Genomic DNA, 19,069 nt, shown 5'->3' with positions numbered 1-19,069 from the left:
TTGAGGTTTTGTAAGATGAAATTACTTGGAAACATTAATTGTATTTAAAGATAATTGATTGCATCTAAATATGCTTATAATCTTTTCAGCCTTTATTCCTTTAAAATCACATTTTGGTTTTAAATTAATATTTCATATAACTAATCTAAATCTTGGTCAAAGAAGAAATCACAATGATAATCTTGCAATTAAATTTTTCATTTTATTTTTAAAAATGTTTATAGAGCCTTCTAACAAGACTTTTCTTCTATTAAATGAACAGGAGCTTGACAGTGATGTGAATACCATACACACCATACACGCAGATATAATGGTGTCAGAATGCAGTTCAGAAAGCATATACGCAGAGATCTCAGAAATTAATACAGTAAGTTGATGACAGTTAATCTGCACAAAATTATCCATTACTACATTTTTGAAAAGTATCTGGAAAAAATAGAGAAAATAAGAAATGACAATCTAAATTAATTAGTAGCTATTATTTCAAAATTGCCTTCTTAAAGTGATATTGAAAAGTATTGTAATAACAGCTGTCTATATTGTGTGTTTTTAAATTTTATATCCCATATTCCATATTAAATTGTGTATAATTTATTGTGAAAAATGTGGATTGATCATATATATATGTATGTATGTATGCATGTATGTATCTGTGTATATGTATATTTTCTAAGGTTTTCGCAGGTATTTTTATGTGGATCTTTGGTTATTCGGGTTTTCTCCCATGTAAAATTGGAAGTATCTTGGCAGCGTTTCGACGAAATCTCATTCGACATCTTCAGGCTTGTGTCTTTGGCTTTGTGCTTCTCGGCGTGCTCCGAGAAGCACAAAGCTGAAGACAAAAGCCTGAAGATGACGAATGAGATTTTGTCGAAACGTTGCAAAACGTTTCAGCAGAATCTCATCTGCCATCATCAGACTTCTGTATAGTGTGTGTGTGTGTTTGTTTGTTTTCTTAAGTTTTCGCGGGTACTTACATGTATGGTATTCAGCTTTGTTCGGGTATTTTCCCACATCATTATAGTTGTGCTTTTAAAGTTGTAGCAACGTTTCGGCAGAATCTCATCTGCCAAAATCAAGCTTCATCATCATATGAACACAATACAGGAGCCTGATGATGGCAGATGAGATTCTGCCAAAATGTTGCTACAACTTTAAAAGCACAACTATAATGACGTGGGAAAATACCTGAACAAAGCTGAATAACATACATACATACATACATACATACATACATACATACATATATACTTACATACATATGAAACACAAATGGCTGTAAGATAGACAAAATATTTTTTGTAATTATTTGATTTATTCATTTATTCATTTCACCTAATTGACTCTGTGAAGTTTACAATATTGTAAACAGCCCAGAATACTAACAAGATTAATATTTTTTTCCTATGTGTACTTCCTTAACATTGACTGTCAGGTACCTGCCTTAAGAGATAGACTTTTGCTATGATGTTACACAGTTTTAAAACAAATTATTTAAAAAAATTACATTAGAAAGGCTAGCAGAATTTTAATTTTAGTATCCTTAAGATTCAGAATGTTTGAATATGCTTATAGTGAATGAATTGGCAGGGAAAACTGCTGAAGTTCGAGTGAAGAGCCAAGGTTACTGTAGTGCCAGATGTAATATGAAATCACAATATGCAAGTATGTGAAGTTCATATCCTTACATAAATTATTCTGTCTGAAAAGAAGTAATAGTTTATTTTCAAAGATAAAATCCTCCTAAAGCCATTTCTTAATATAATTAATTCCCTAGCTCTACTTGCAACATGGTGTCTGTCAGCTATGTTCCTATGGATTGAGCAGTCAGTTCCAAGTAATGATCATAATCTATGGATTCTGCCTAAACCCTCACACTTAGTTTCCCCTCCTCTTTTTACCTTTGATAAAATTTTGTATAACTGGAACATGACACTATTAAAAGAAAAAGTGTTGAATTACAGCTGTTAACAACTGAATCGTACTAGTTTTTCTACAACTGTTTACTCAAGTATCAGTTATAATACGAGTTAGCAATAGTGCAATCCCATTTTTGTCTACCCAGAAATAAGTTCCATTTAGTTCAGTGGGTTCTCTGCTCAGTTATGTATAAGATTAGAAAGTGAAAATATTTTCAAGGGGCTTTATTGGGCAATAGAAATAGCTTTTCATTTTCAGTATGCACATAATTGTACAGAATTTTGAAAGAAATATTTTTATTCATTCATAGTTTTCTAGCAAGTAGGCTGTCCAGTAACCATGTATGAGTTGAATGGTCATATAGTTTTGTTTAATAAATAAATGAGGACCATCTTTGTACAAAAATAGTTATACACCGGAGACAAATTCCTTATGCCTCCAATCACACTTGAGCAATAAAGAATATTCCTATTCCTAAAAATAGGAACAATGTGATTAAGAATTTATAGCATGTTTGCTTTGGACTTTATCCTCATTTTTAAAAATGAAAATGTAAAATTTGTATATGGGTATTTCATAAATATTGAATTGAACCAAAGAATAGAAAGTTTATAGTTGTTTGTATAAAATGAATGCTGCTTTTGATAGCAATTAATATATCTATAGGAAAATGCTTGTATCCTTTGTATATTAATCATGGATAGGAGATCAGATTGATTGAGTTCTGAAGTTGCATGTTTTCACTGTATTTACTCTCTTAAGCATGAATCCCTTCCCATGCCAGACCTTGATTTAGGCTTTTTTTGCCTAAATATTGTTAGTGCTGCACACTATTTTTTTGTTGTTGTTTTTGCCCCTGAATTAAATTAGTATTAGAAGTTAAATGGAATTTGCATTCTGAAGAGTAAAGTTTGCCTGGAAGATGAAAAGTAATGCAGTATCATCACAAGTTCTTACTATCCTCCAATTTCATGGAGAATCTTACTGGTGATACATATTCATTTACATTCTACTTTTTCCATTCAATTAAATTCTCATTGTTCTGAATATTGTCACTTAGTATTTAAATATTTGTTCTTTATAGATTTATTAAATTCTTTTAAATAGCATAAAACAATGGATATGCTTCTGTAACCTGTCTGTTATGTTTTTCATTACAGGTAGTCCTCAACTTACGACCACAATTGAACCCAACATTTCTGTTGCTAGTCATTTGTTAAGTGAGTTTGCTCCATTTTATGACCTTTCTTGCCAAGTTGTTAAGTGAATCACACTGTACTTGTTAAGTTAGTAACATGATTGTTAAATGAACATGGCTTCTCCATTGACGTTACTTGTCAGAAGGTTACAAAAGGTAACATGACCTCAGGATACTGCAACTGTCATAAATATGAGTCAGTTAAGCGTGAATTTGGATGACATAACCATGGGGATGCTGCAAGGGTCATGAGTGTGAAAACTGGCCATAGGTCCCTTTTTCACTGCTTTTGTAACTTCAAACAGTCATTAAATGAACTTTTGTAAGTTGAGGTCTACCTTTATATACAACACATATATACAGGTATCAAAATTATTTTGTTACTACTTGACATTTTTTTCAACATTTTCCAGAATAGTGTGCAAAATATTGAATATGGTCTCTATATTATAAACAAAATCAATGAAGGCTGGAAGGTCAGTGTAGCATAGGTGAATGAGCAGTCCCATAGTCGTTGGTTTAAACCTCATCCTGATCACTAGCTCACTAAGGCTGCAATTCTGTTGTTCATTGGATAATACTTTTTGAATCTTTTTCTATAAGAAGAGAGGCAGATAAGACCTTTGTGGAGTAGAATAGATTTTTGATAGCCCGGAAATATATGCGTCAAGATTAAAGTTAGAGGGATTTCCTAGACAAGCCACATAATATACTCCATGTATCTTGAATGTTCCTGGACATTAGATCCAATAATGTAGTTCTTGTTTCCCCATTACTACCAATCAAAAAGAAAGAGTTCAGTGTATAGTAAGAATAAGAAGACATTCAGTGATATCTCTCTTCTACTTCTGTTCAGCAGAATTTTGTTTCCTAAGAGACAACTATGAATGCCAAATTATAAGATTACAGATAGTAATTTAGGAAAAAAATTCTAGATGTAAATCCATTGAATTTGCTTGGATGTACTTTTATTTTGTACATAAAATGCAAATTAGTCCTCTACTTTGTAAATGTTATTTTTTAGACATTTTATCAGATGCTTTTTACTGAAATAAAAAGATTTTTGAAATATGAAATAAACAAGAATTATCCTGTTTAATTTCAAATTCAGTGTGAAAGTGATTCATATTGTTCTTGTCATATGAAATGTCCACAAATGCTTAGAATGCTAATATAAGAAAAGTTAAAATTTGTCCTTCTCCCCAAGATGGCTGCTGAATGGTGGGAATTTTTCCTTTTCCTGCTGACGTTCTGCTGATTTTGCTGCCAAAGCTAGTTCTCTGGCAGTGCTGCCTCCTGAATTTAAATGGGAGCACTTAGGAATGACCCAAAACACTTTTGAATGGCTATGGACCCACCTAGGAAGGGGAATGTTGAAGATTGTGGGAGCGGTCGGAAAATCATTGGGCATCTTCCTTTCAGCAGTTTGCTTTCTAAGTATGCCTGGGTTTTAACTTAAACTTTTTGAATGTATTGTTTGGTTTTACTTTTTGTCTTAAAGTTGACTGGCTGGCTTGAATGCTGATTTACTTTAATCCCCTGCTGTACTTTATCTGGTCCCCCCCACCCTTTTTTTTTTTCCTTCTGATTTATGTCTTGAATAATTTTCGCTTTTCTGTATGGAAACTCAGCATGCTATTGAATGAAAGTGTTTTGATTTATGTTGATATTAGACTTTCACCACAGGGTTTCTGCATTTTATTAATTTGTCAAATATTTGAAAAATTTTTTTTTCATTTTTCTTTTAATTTTGGGTCGAAAATATTCAGACAATATTTTTTCACTCTGCTTCAATGTTCTTGGTTCTTTGGCTAACTCACACAGCAATAATGTATTGAATTATTGACAAGCAGGGCTGGTTGAAAAGACCATTTGGTAACATTCAATCTTTGGTTGAAAGGTTTTTTTTGAAAAGTTTGATGAAATGATAATGTCTGTGGAAAATGCTCAGATGCATCTAGTATCTGGGTAAGTCAGATTCACAAAAGAAGTGTGATTTAGTATCAATCAATCTGTCACAAATTGGGACTATATAGATTTAGGACTAATTTAGTTGATTGCATATACCTCTTTGAACTTCAAACCTGCAGTCTTTTACAACAACAGGAATTATACTGCATGGAGAAGTGACAAATTGGTCTTTCCGAGGAAGATTGAATGAGATTAGTTTGATTTATCACATTTAATTAGGAACCAATTTCATCTGGACTGGGGAAGATAGACTGATTTTGGAGATTGAATTTATATTTAATCAAACAACAATTGATGAGGTTGAATTAAAAAATGAACATGGATATTTGATCCAGGACAAATTACTGATAACTTTTGGGAGGATTTGGAATGATAAGATGCCATGGAAAATCTTCTCTGAGCTGATTAACAATTTATTAACAGAGAGTTTTTAGTAATTTAAAAATCTTTGGATATGTTTCATAAAGGGTGGGATATTAATATTGGAGTAAAATATAAATATTAAACTAGGGATAATAGGTGTTAGTATTTTTCCCAATTCACTTTTTAATGTCTTGTTTGCTATGTTTTCTTTTTGTTTGCTTGTTGTTTTAAAAACTTTTGGAATTTTGTATTTTAATTTTTTTGAATAAAATAATTTGATTAAAAAAGGAAAAAAAGAGAAGTTATAAGTTAATATCCATGTATTGTGAAACTCTTAGGATGGTATGAGCGAACAACCAACATTCACTTTAGCCTAAAAGTTGCTGTGAATTGTCAATTTAAAATACATATATGTATTGAAATTTTCATTTACAGTAGTAAAAGCAAATTTAAGCTAAACTTAAATTTAAATAAACTTTATTTAAACTTAAACTTAGGGAGATAAAGAAATAATATGACTATCCTTGACTTAAAGACAACAATTGGGACTGGAGCTGTTGTCACTGAGCAATGCTGTCAATAAGTGAGTTGCATCAGATTGAATGACCATTTTTGCCATGGTCATTAGAAAAAATCTAGCTTTCCCCATTGACTTCTCAAAAAACAGACTGGGAAGGTTTCAGGTGGCAATCAAGTGACCCTGGGACGCTCCAACTCTTGTAAATACTTGCAGATTGCCAAGCTTGTGAGTTGCGATCAGGTGACCGCAGGGATGCTGTGACAGTTGTAAGAGGGAGAACTGGTTGTAAGTCACTTTTTTCAGTGTCGTCATAATTTCAAACAGTTGCTAAATAAATGGTCAGAAGTCAAGGACTACCTGTAAAAGCTGCAAAAAAAAGGGAAAGGGAAACGTAAGAGTGGCTAAAGACTTATTTAAGTCTGTAGCCACTTTTTTGTATAACCATTAGAATGCTCTTGGTACTTGGTACTACTCATTGGTACTTTCACTTTAATTGTTTTATAATCTATTCTATTTTCCAGTGGTTTTAATGTTTCTGTAATATTTCTATGGCAACTGTATCAGACAAAATTTGCTTCACCTTTTTATCCTGTAAATCTCTCAAAACATTGCTTTTACATCATCATTTCTTAACAACTTTTGGAAATAATCTATCCATAGCAGCAGACTGTATTGTGCCTGCTAATTCCATTCTTCAGCAATCTGCAATATTTTGTATGTCATAATATTTTGTGTTATTTTGTAAATTAAACCAAAACCAAAGGGCACACTTTCCTTTTCTTTTCTACCTGGAATCTTTAATCCCCTCTAATGTTCAGTTTCTGAAATCACAAAGTCTTGAATTTCTGTTAACGCTTTGGATAGACAGAAGAGGTTTTTAGGACCAGTCTACTCACTGGTTCTTCAGTTTCTGCCATGGTCGTTGTCTCATCTCATTCAGAGATGTGTTAGTTCACAATTGTTTCCCCTGAAGTCACAGAATTGTTAATTTTAATCTGACAGGTGAGAATTTGACTAATCTCAATATAGTCAGAATTATTGTAATATACTATAATTTAGTTTAAATCAATTCAGGTTTTAGTTTGGGGCTTGCCTATTTCTTTATCCTGCTCCTATATGCTTTTTGAAGTATAGATTCCGCATGCTACTAAAAGCCTTTTTTCTTTTCTTTCCTTTTTTATTTTTGACCCAAATAAAGGTTGCACCCTTCTTTTTTACTTATTAGAAGAATGCTACCCAGTTAGGGTGGTAATATGCTTTTCATGGTTGGATTGTCTGCTGGGGTTCTGTGTTTGTGTCACTTTTTATTTTAAAAAGTTTTAAAACTTTTAAAAATGTACATTTTAAATATGTACATGTGCGTAAATGATTAGTAAATAGTTGTAATGTTGTTGTGCTGTGCAGGAAAATGCTATGAAAGAAACACTGGATGAATGAATGAAAAGCCCTGCTTTTCAACCCCTCAACATGGCAGGACTACAACTCATGACCCCAGCTTCCTCTCCAATGGGTCCTTTTTTTGGACTACCATGGCAACAAGAAGCAATTCATGATAATATTTACACACCAAGAAAATATCAGGTACTAAGTGTAATGCTATTTACAATGAAAATATGTGTGTCTTATATTTCTGTTAAGTTATGTGTTTATTATAGATACTTTCGTCTCTAGTTGTTAACATTAGAAGTAGAAAAAATACAGTAATCTCTCTTACCATTTTGTGTCCAGGAATTTCAAAGTTGAAGTACTGTACTATAGTATCTAGAAAGTGATACTATATCAACTTATTTGTCTTAATTGAAAGAACAATGCATAAAATATAATGTTTCTATTGGGTTTTCCCATTTCCCTCTTGATGCACCAGGGAATCATAGCCTGTTCATAATAGATTATTATTGTAATGAGAAAGGTGGATAGAAAGAAAGAAAATCAACAGTTTTTATTCTTAGCTAAGTATAAAAATGATTCTTTGCCTTTTGTTTGATTTGCATAATTTAGGATACATTATCTATTTTACTTTTATCATAAATGTTGCTTCATTGCAACCTTCGTCAAATCTAAGTGCTCCTTTAAGAAGAAATGATTAACCTGTCTTTCTTGTAGAAAATCCAAGGCATTTCTCAACCTTAGCAATTTGCTGGCTAGGGAATTCTGGGACCTAACATTTGTTACATCTTAAAGTTGCCAAGCCTGAGAAGAACAAAGTATGGGGAATTCCAGTTGATGCTAGAATTCTAGAGGGAAACCATAGATTGCTTGACAGGGAGACATACCTATGGAGAAATGTGTTGAGTTGCTCAGGCAAATTCTTTGAGAGACAGCAGTTCAGTCCAGCTGTAAGACATGGCACCTCAAGTACTGTTCTGATATTAGTTCATTCTCTCTTGAGTGTCCATTAGGGGGCAGATAATTTGAAGTTGGCAAGTGAATAAGAATGTCTAATAGCTGAAAGAGGACCTTCCAAAACCTGGATGTAAACTAAGAACTGAGATTACATGATTCACTAACAAAAATACACAAATACTCTGGTATCTAAAACCATGATCTAGGTCTAGAACAATGTTCCTCAAGGTATGGTCATAGGACTCCTAGAAATCCCCAAGCCCTCTCAGAGAGCTGCAAAATCAAAATATTTTCCAGCCTATGTTGAAAAACAATACAATGTTAAAATCCTATCAAACAATTATGACAAGTGGTAATGGCAGCAAACATGTCAACTGTAATTTTCAATGCAGTAAATATCGGTTAATATAAACCTTATAAGCAAAAGTTATTTGGGGTTCTCAATAATTTTTAAAACTGGGGAGAACAAAAGTTATTTGGGGTTCTCAATAATTTTTAAAACTGGGGAGAGGTCTGAGAGAAAAATGTTCTTTAAAAAGGCTTTAGAAGAGACTGGCTGGAACTGCTAAAAGTGCTGCGAGTCAAAACTCAGTTGTTATAGTGACAAGGTTAAAAGTCTTGCAGACCATGGGAAACATATTGTATCAGTTGTGTGAGTATGGAGCTCGCTCTTGAATTGTGCTCTTAAGGCTGGCTTATTCCAATTGAGATCTGCTACAAGGAGCTTGAAGTCTTCAACCTATGTTCTCATAAGAGTTGATGCTCTGGTGGAGCTAGCAGATGTGTTATTTGGCAATTTCCATCCGCATAGGGTCTCCAAAGTGGTCTCTGAATCTGGTGAGGAAGTTTAGGAAATTATACAGAATAGGGTCATTGCAGAGCCCCATGTTAAATCAGAATCTGTACTTGCTTTAACAGTTGTTGAATATTTCTGCAAAATTCCTCATATTGTCTTCTATGCCATTTGTCATCTTGCTGATAGAGCATATGTCTGGTTGGTCCACTGTTGCGGCATCTCTGGGGTCAGAAGCTACGGCTTGGGTATTCCAGAGTCTGTGAAAATTTTGGTAAAGAGGAGTAGTTGATTAATGCACTGGGGAAGTCCAGTCTGTTCAAATGAATATTAAGGTTTATTGTAAGCTTAAGCTCTCTACAAGAATCTGAACTACAAATGGTCAAAGCAAATTGGTGGTAGATAAGAGTCAGTGAAATTCAAAGTGAATTGGACTTAGATCTCTTGTGGGTGGGAAGGGATTCAAGACTGATGATGCTTTTGTCCTCTGCCTCAGACTGAGCCCGGTCATCTCCTACACTTGTTCTGATCCTGAACCAATAATTTTTGTGAAACAAGTGTTCATCATTCATAGAGAAAGTCTTTTAGTTTCCTGGTTGCCAGATATTGAGCCCTGAAGTAGGCCTCCTGTTGTAATCTAATCGGATTGCAAAATCTGTCATTGGTAGGAGCTAACTAGCAGCCAGTGCAAATCACACAGGACTGGTGCTGTGTTAATAAACCAAAATATCCCCATACCTACTTGAGCTGGTATATGCTCAGCCAGTTTAAGTTCTCCAGCGGTTGTCAAGGGCAGCTTTATGTAGAACGAATTGCAATAGTCCCTCTGTAAGGTGACAGCCAAGAGCAAAGCTTCCTGTCTCAGAAATGGATGGAAATAGAGCACAAGGTGTAATTGTTTTAAGCCCTCCCAGCCACAGCCTGCAACTGCTTTGCAAGCAGGACTCTGAATCCAGAAAAAAATTCCCATAGTGCTGAGCCATTGTATTTCAAGTTATCTATGACTTGAAAATGATTGATTAGTATGAAATCTTACTTATTCAAGGAAAAAATAAAAATGTGTTTGTTTTAGGTGGAACTCCTGGAAGCAGCTCTGGATCACAATACTATTGTCTGTTTGAACACTGGCTCAGGGAAGACTTTTATTGCAGTGCTACTCATTAAAGAACTTTCTTATCAGATCCGTGAAGACTTCAACAAAAAAGGAAAAAGAACAGTATTTTTGGTTAATTCCGGTATGGATTTAATGTAATTTAATCAATAAGGAGATCATTTTTAATTTTAAAATAAAAGTAGACTGGAGGTTTAAAACAAGAAAATGAAATAATGACTTGTTAATAGGCAATATGAAATTGAAACTGTAGAGCTGTAGATGTTAAGAATTGAACATAATCATTCTGTAAGAAATAATCAAAGTGAAAAGAGTCTACTTTTTGTAGATCTAATATTGATGATTCTAATTGTATATGTGTAGGAGAGCCAGTTTGATGTAGTGGTTAAAGCATCAGGCTAGAAATCAGGAAACTGAATTCTAGTCCTACCTTAGGCACAAAGCCAGATGGGTGATCTTGGACCAAATCACTTTCTTTCAGCCCTAGGAATGAGGCAGTGACATACCACTTCTAAAAGTAAACCTTGGCAGGAAAACAGCAAGGACTTGTCCGGTTAGTCTGCAAGAATCAGGCCATTGAACAGAAAAGATTAAAAAGTTGCATGTGTACTTGAGAATATATGTGAATGTATTTGTTTTACTATCCCTAACATGTCTTTTTTCCCCTATAAAGCAAACCAAGTTGCTCAGCAAGTATCAACTGTTAAGACACATTCAGATCTCAAAGTGGGAGAATATTCAAGTTTGGAAATAACAGGCATATGGACAAAAGAGAGATGGAACCAGGAATTTGCAAAGTATCAGGTAAGGTATCTTCGTATTTTTATACTATAAATTTGACACCATGATTAATTTTATCTAGTAAAGAATTGTGTGTTATTTCAATCAAACATAACATAAATGTCATAAATATTCTTTGAATATGGATAGAATAGAATTAGGAAAAATATGAGAACTGGCAACATTAAATATAATCTTACCCATTTACGTGGAATATCAAAGTCTGTAGCTTAATCTATTACTTGTGTAATGTTATATGAAAAATAATATCTAAATAAAAACTATTTTGATAAATTTCCTAGTGGTTCTCTAGATTGCTCTTTATATAAACAGAAGCAAGGGTCTGGAGTTGAAGGATGAGGAATAAGAAGTCCTAAGGTCTGTTTGAAAGTCAGCATAGTTTAGCCCTTAAGCCACCAAGCTAGAAATTAGGTTCTAGTCCCCCCCAGGCACAGTTTTTTAAGAAGAGGAAAGTTGGCTCAAATGCACAACTTTAAGGGATTTTTATCTTTAATTGGTATTTCTCTGAATCTTTGTCAATTAGGTGTTACAGCAAAAATGTCTTAAGGTTTTTTTTTAATCTAAGGTCTAGTTTTCTTCATAACAGAATTTTAAAATTGTAGAATGGCAATCTCTACTTTGTTTCCTTGGCTTTCTTTAATAGGAATGAGCATTCTAGAACAACTCTACAAATATTGTCTAATTTGAAAAAGTAGGATGTTATTCAATTTGAGCAGCCTTTGAATAGGATTACAATGCATTTCACATCATGTTGCCAGAAGTTTAAATAAAAGGCCAAATTCTATGTTACAGATACTTTTTATGTAGAAATAAACAAATGTTCAATTTTAATGTTGATTAAATTGAGTAATCTTTAGTTCTTTCCATAGCAGTAATACTATTTTTGTCTTACGTTTTTTCAGGTTCTGGTTATGACCTGTCAAATCGCTTTGAATGTTTTAAAAAATGAACATTTAGCCCTCTCAAACATTAATCTCCTTATTTTTGATGAGTGCCATCTTGCAATCCAGGATCATCCTTATAGAGAAATTATGAAGGTATATTACTCAGCTAGGTATTGAACACTTACTCTTCAATTTTCAGTGTACATCAGTTAGGAAAAGTATAAGATGTACAGCATTACAAATAAGCTGAAAAGGTCTTTTGAAGCAGGCAGCGAATACAGGTAGTCCTTGACTCACAGTCGCCATTAGGACCAGATTTCTAGTCAGTCAAAGCACCCACATGAGCAAACCAGATTTTCTTACTTTTTTGCAGGGGTTATTAAGTAAATTACTGTGGTTGTGAATACACAGTTGTTAAGTGAACATAAGAGCAAGCTTATTCTTCTAAAGGGTGTTTTGTTTTGTTTTGTTTTTGCCAGAAACCGTACCAAGTACCTACCTAAAATGCAGTCTGGGACTGCAAGAGGGGACATTTTACAATAGCCTGAAGTATTTTATGGACCCATCTTAACTTTAAATGATTGTTAGGTGACTTGTTCTAAGTCAAGAATTACTACCATACTATTGGTGCTTCCTTACCTCAAATACGTTATTTCCTGGAATCTTGCAGCTATTATGTAGGCTTTGAGAAAGTTTCTAGTGAAGTGTGTTGCAAAAGCATATTTGTCTATACCTTTTTGTCTTCAGATATGAAGGGCTGTACATTCCTAACTTAGATAGTTCATAGCCTTCCCATCTAGTGTTTATGTACCACTCATAGTGGGATATATATTTTCGAAGAAGTCTTTCCAATGCAAAAATTGCAGTGGCTAGCAAATATGGTTTACTATCAGGTAGTCCTTGACTTACAACTTTATGGAGACTGCCTATTACAATTATTGTGAGAATTGTAAAGTAGGTCTTCACATGACCAGCCTGATTTTATGATTGTTTTTACAGCAATCATTAAGCAAAACATTGACGTTAGGTGAATCTGGTAATTGAATGCTGTGGTCATTAAGGAAACTATTGTTCACTAAGGGGCGCTTTTACAGAACACTAGAAGTAAACACCAATTTTAGTCAAAAAGTATAATTTGCAGTCACATGACCATAGGATGCTACAAATGACCATAAATGTAGGACAGTTGTCAAGAGCCCAAAATGCAGTCACATGACCATGGGGGGACCCAGGCCTTCAGAACTGGGTCGTAAGTACCTTTGGTGAGGGCAATCTTTACTGAATGGTTGCTGACAACCGGTTGTTAAGTCATTCTCAACTTACTTTTTATAACTAGGTACTGACATAGTAAAAATATATTATTCATTCTGATAGCAGCTTTTTCATTGAAGAAATTAACAGAGTCTGTCTCCTGCTAAGATTCACAGGTGAATAGAGCATATGCTTTTACTCAGCAAATTTTACTAAAGTGAATGAAAGAAGAATTGGGTCTATCGGAGCCAAATGGCCAGTGGCAAGCTATTTTTTTACAAGTGTGCAAAGTTATTTTATATTAAACATATTTCTTTGTTGAGATTTATTTTGTTAATTATACTTAGTAACTGATGTTTGCAAGTGTTACTAAAATTATCTATTTGGAGAATATTATCTCTCACTGCCAAATATGAAATAAAAAGATGTAGGGAATTTACTTAAGTAATCAAGATACTGCAGAATCTATAAAGTTAATCTGTGGAACTTTAAAATTCTGGCACAATAAGAATTGGACTTCCTCCTTTGGGACTACACAGTGGAATAAAACAGCTATATTATTTTAATGCAGTCTCATAAGGAAGGTTGGGGGGTGGTTTGTAAGTTCACCTGTGGAATGGCTACCAAGCCTTGTATTTGAATGTACCCTTGGATTTCCTTCTGATTTATTTTCAGCTTTGTGAGAGTTGTCCATCCTGTCCTCGAATCTTGGGATTAACCGCTTCCATTTTAAATGGAAAATGTGATCCAGCAGAGTTAGAGGAGAAGATTCAGAAACTGGAGAAAATTTTAAAGAGCAGTGCTGAAACGGCAACTGATTTAGTAGTTTTGGACAGGTATCTTACCACATATTTGACTGAACATTGAATATTCATGAACGTTTATATGGAAAGGATGAAATGATTGTGTATATCTAGAATGTCAGCATTTTGTTTATTTAATCGAATTTTAAATCTGCTTTGATAATATCAGCTTGCGTATTGTATCTTCATGGTCTTCTATAATTTTTAAATACTATGCAACCTCTTAATTATTAATGTCTTGCATTTATCAATTGTCAACAGTTATAAACATTTTTTTTGTTTTTTCATGGAAAAGATATACTTCTCAGCCATGTGAGATTGTGGTGGATTGCGGGCCATACTCTGACAAAAGTGGACTTTATGGAAGACTGTTAACAGAGCTGGATGATGCGCTTAGCTTTCTGAATGATTGCAACATATCTGTACATTGTAGAGAAAGAGATTCTATCTTAATTTCTAAGCAGGTATAGACAACAATTTATGTATCATTATATTATTAAAATTGCTTTACTATATTTTAAGTCATATAATTTTACATAAAATTTTTACCTTCATAAACATTCTGCTTCATTCTTTATGATTTTTGTATTAATAGCTAATTAGTTTAGAAAGTTAAAATAGACTTTGTAAACTCTAAAGATCAAAGCTGAGAATTTTAAAAATACATGTATTGTACTTAAGATTAAGTTAGAGACAAGTTGCAGAATTCTCTCATAATTTACTAGGAATGGGCAAGAAACAATAATATGAAATGTATAAATGTATATAAATTAAAAATACTTTGGATTATCTTGTTTGTTTTTAAATAGATGTTGTAAAACCTGATCCTTGTTGAGTTAGCTTATTTTTTAAATATTAATTTTAGGATATGCATCTATTATGTAGTTATTTATATAATTAGTCTGGTGGTTAAGGTACCAGGTTAGAAATTAGAAGACTTGAGTTCTAGTCCTCCCTTAGGCATAAAAGCCAGCTGGTGAATCTAGCTCAAAACATCAGGCTCAGGTGAAAAGCCAATCAGTCAATTTCTGTCAGAACCAACACAAAGTTTATTACAAAAAAAAGAAAGAAAGCAGACCCTGCACTTTAGGAAAACACTAGGAAGGAAAAATATCTGTATAAGTGAACTATGGCAACTGAGTTCCCTTAAACCTGCAGGAATCCCAACTAGGAAGACCAAAGAAATCACCTGGTTTTCTGTGAATCAGATTTGTATTCATACATTACAAATCCAATCATTACCCCAATATTATGATTTATTTCCCCTCATTTTAATCTTGCATATTCATTGCTTATTCTGGTATGTATTTTAGTTTGAAAAATAATAATGTAACTGATATGAATTTGATTTGTATTAATAATTTACTCAATTCCAACCTCATGAGAAATGAAAATGCAGATATATTCTTTACTGGTATCCTTTTGAATTCTTATGAAATTGATTACTGATTAAACTAATAATAGAATATACATGTGCATGTGTATGCTATATTGAATTGATAAATTTTTCTTTGATTGCAGATACTGTCAGACTGCCGGGCAGTGTTGCTTGTTCTGGGACCGTGGTGTGCAGATAAAGTAGCTGGGATGATGGTGAGAGAGCTACAGAAGTACATTAAGCATGAGCAAGAGGAGCTGCACAGGAAATTTTTATTGTTTACAGATACTTTCCTAAGAAAAATTCATGCACTCTGTGAAGAGCACTTCTCACCTGCCTCACTTGACCTGAAATTTGTAACCCCAAAAGTAATAAAACTGCTTGAAATCTTGCGCAAATATAAACCCTATGAACGGCAACAATTTGAAAGTGTTGAATGGTATAATAATAGGAATCAAGATAATTATGTATCTTGGAGTGATTCTGAGGATGATGATGAGGATGAAGAAATAGAAGAGAAGGAGAAGACAGAGACAAACTTTCCTTCTCCGTTTACCAATATTTTATGTGGAATTATTTTTGTGGAACGAAGATACACTGCAGTTGTGTTAAACAGGTATATATCTATCTATCTTAATAAAACAAAAAGTGTTGTATGTAACAAAAGGGCATAGCATTAATTTGGAATAACTGTTCAGCCATTCAATAATACACATACTAACCACTTAGCAAAGGACACATAGACTCACAAAAATGTTCTTCATTGTTTTAAAATCAAATTTAGCGATGTGTATTCCTATTTTTCCTCCTACAGTAAAGAAACAAAAAAATTAAATATAAACTTTACATTTTCTTTTTTAAAAAAAAAATATATCTCCCTGGGGTAGGGAGATTTTTCTTCCATTCTTCCTTGCTAATTTCTCTTCAGCATAATTCTAGTTTCCAGCTTTCTATGGCTCATTTTGTCCATTACTAACTAAAAACACTATGGGCTTGTATTTGAAATGGCCAATATCTTCAACTGGTTAAGATACCTAGCTATAAACTAAGAGACTAAGTTCTAATCCCAGTTTATAATGTACAGAAAAGCTCTCTGGGTACTTAGGATCAGTTAATCAACCCAATTCATCTCAAAAGTGGTGGTGGTGTAGGGAAAATAGGAGAAAAGAATATTAGATATGTTTGCTGCCTTGAATTATTTAATCATGTTATTTAATATAATCACAATCATAATAAAATATAATTAAAGTAAAATTTGTATAATTTAATAATATTTATTAATAAAGGCAAGATAAAAAAATAAAAATGGCTGTGATGATCTCTGCTATGTACTACAGTCCTACAAAGGATTGTTCTGTTTCATATTTGTTCATTATGTTATTTCTTTAGCTGAGACCACAAGTAAAGTACTATAATGAATATTTCTCCTTTCTCTTCTGGTTGCTACAAATTCCCCTTATATATAGTCAGCCATATGGCTCAGCCAATATGTATTTTCTCAAAAGCCAGAGAATTAATCAGATAGCTATATGTATTATTCTATTTATTTCATGTAAGAAAAACAATCAGAAGGCTTGGAAAAACCTGAGAGCCTATAAGAGTACAAGCCTGTTTCATGATTTAAAAAAAAAATCCTAAAGGAAACTCCAAAGAGAACCAATTAAGACTTATGTTCAATCGCAAAAGAATGCTAAATGGTAGACCAGGAAGAAAGCAAATAAACTGAATATCTGTAGTAGGGTTGCATAGTTCATGCAGAATCCTCATCATCTTGAGAATTTTACAACAACAAAGTTTTTATTATCAAATGCCTAATTTAGATTTTGTTTTAATTTTTCACTTCATTTTATATTTATTTTTCTGAAGTTATTCTGGCAAAAATAGTTTTATGGTTTTCCTGATTAAACCCGATTATTGTGAATTACATGAAACTTAATATCTGTATTTTAGGCAAACAGTATGAAAATATATACTTTAAAGATTCATTTTAAGTAAAAATGACCTAGTTTGGGGGAAGTCCTTTAATTTCTGTGCATATGCCTATGAACATCTGTAGGAATGTATATGTGTATTTTTATTGTTCACTGTTTGCCACAAATAAGAAAAAATAAATTTTTGAAAGATGTCAGATAGGTTCATATTACTATTAGTTTCCCATAATTTTTTTAATCTAAAAAATTAAAACTTTACTAGATTTTAGGAAGATTTAAACATACATGAACCATACTTCTTTTATATTAACTTTCTGTTTCACATGTAAGATATATTAAAAACATGTTCCACGTATAAGATATGAAAGACATGTAAAACATTCTTTGTCAGTGGATTTGAGTTTAAATAATTTAAAAGAATGAATAAAACCTGTGTATATATCCTGGTAAGAAAATCAATTACCATACCTCTACTTTCAGTATTGTATATCCCAAAAATTCTTACACTTTTTTTAAATTTATGCATCTTCCAAAATATGTGTAATATATTTAGGTTGATAAAAGAAGCTGGCAAACAAGACCCAGAGCTGGCTTACATCAGCAGCAATTTTATAACTGGACATGGCATTGGAAAGAATCAGCCCCGTAGCAAACAGATGGAAATAGAATTCCGAAAGCAGGAAGAGGTAACTTTAATGAAATAATTGTATATAAATGTGGTGTATTTTCTTGCATTAGAACCCTTCATTAAAGTTTCCCCATCTTGAATGTTGTGAATATCCGTATATAAAAGGAATGTATGTAAAGCTGCTGAAATAAAGTGTATATATGTATTTTAAAAAATAGAAAAGTAAGACCAAATATTCATCCCTTCTTTAATGATAGCGTTTGACTTAACATTAAGAATTAAGCTTGTTGTTGGAAATACTGTAGTGTTAAATGAATCTTTCGGCAGCAATAGATGCTGTTTCTTCTCCTCTGTTCTGTAATCTAATTTGCTGTTTCTGTAAAATCAATGTAAATATCTTCCCATAATTTGTGGATTGTGCACCAACCATACAATCCATATTTAGCCTCAGGACTATACAATCTATATTTAGCTTCAGGACAGTTTGGAACTATCTTCCCTTTCTGATTTCATCCTGAAAGCCCACTGACTAAGGTTAGGAGGGAGGGAGGGAGAGAGAGAGTGCACACAGATCTGTGCTTGTAGTACATGTGGCTCTTTTATCTCAAATTTCTATTCTTGACAGAACCAGATGAAATTTGCAGACAAAACTTTCCCTTGCTGAGATCAAGCCTGACAATTTCACTTATTGAGATGAGGTTTTATACTCTTACGTTTTTAATGGTCAAGATGAGATACAAAATAGAAAGCTGTAAAATAATACAGGAAACTTTTGACATGTGCAATTGATTTTTTCCTTTACATCGTAGTCTCTTTTGAGAGGGTATAATATACATTTAAAATATTGTATCTTCACTTGTCCCGAAGCAAATAATCTATAAAATCTTATTTTTTCCAATTTGCATCAAATTTGAATGGATTATGGCTGTGCAGCTCTTACAGAGGGACTTGACAATCAAACATTTTTCTAACAAACATCCAGTTCAAGATCTGATAAAAGCACCCCACCCCAACCTTTTCTCATTATTCTGCTGCTGGGAAGGAGAAGAACCAGAATGAATACCAGTGTGTCGTGGTACCGGAGTTGAACTGAGTAGGACTAGGTGCTGAAATGGTCTGGTGATAGAACACAGTATCAATAAAACCGTGATTAACAATAGGATCTACACCTGTA

At 33.1% G+C, this 19,069-nt stretch overlaps 1 protein-coding gene and 1 long non-coding RNA gene across 5 annotated transcripts in view; one reads left to right on the top strand and one right to left on the bottom strand.

Moving 5' to 3' along the window:
• LOC148128257 (uncharacterized) overlaps positions 1–19,069 on the bottom strand; it is a 299,527-nt gene that overhangs the window by 13,667 nt on the left and 266,791 nt on the right. The gene's annotated exons all lie outside the window — the stretch shown is intronic.
• DICER1 (dicer 1, ribonuclease III) overlaps positions 1–19,069 on the top strand; it is a 61,265-nt gene that overhangs the window by 7,415 nt on the left and 34,781 nt on the right. For 3 of the 4 annotated variants that reach the window (XM_087922128.1, XM_087922125.1, XM_087922126.1), the window contains exons 2-11: positions 263–367; positions 3,081–3,140; positions 7,377–7,553; positions 10,181–10,343; positions 10,893–11,023; positions 11,923–12,057; positions 13,831–13,991; positions 14,254–14,422; positions 15,480–15,952; positions 17,821–17,953. In XM_087922128.1, coding sequence (XP_087778254.1) covers positions 7,410–7,553; positions 10,181–10,343; positions 10,893–11,023; positions 11,923–12,057; positions 13,831–13,991; positions 14,254–14,422; positions 15,480–15,952; positions 17,821–17,953 — 1,509 coding nt within the window. In that variant the 5' untranslated portion in view covers positions 263–367; positions 3,081–3,140; positions 7,377–7,409. Of the gene's footprint in view, positions 1–262; positions 368–3,080; positions 3,141–4,250; positions 4,556–7,376; positions 7,554–10,180; positions 10,344–10,892; positions 11,024–11,922; positions 12,058–13,830; positions 13,992–14,253; positions 14,423–15,479; positions 15,953–17,820; positions 17,954–19,069 lie in introns of those variants that run through there. The other variant, XM_087922127.1, reaches the window with a different exon arrangement.

This window comes from Pseudonaja textilis, chromosome 1, assembly GCF_049901715.1.
Source record: "Pseudonaja textilis isolate UNSWEBS1 chromosome 1, rPseTex1.2, whole genome shotgun sequence".
Lineage (NCBI taxonomy): Eukaryota > Metazoa > Chordata > Lepidosauria > Squamata > Elapidae > Pseudonaja > Pseudonaja textilis.
Note: the sequence above shows the minus strand (reverse complement) of the source record. Positions and strands in the feature narration are given on the sequence as shown.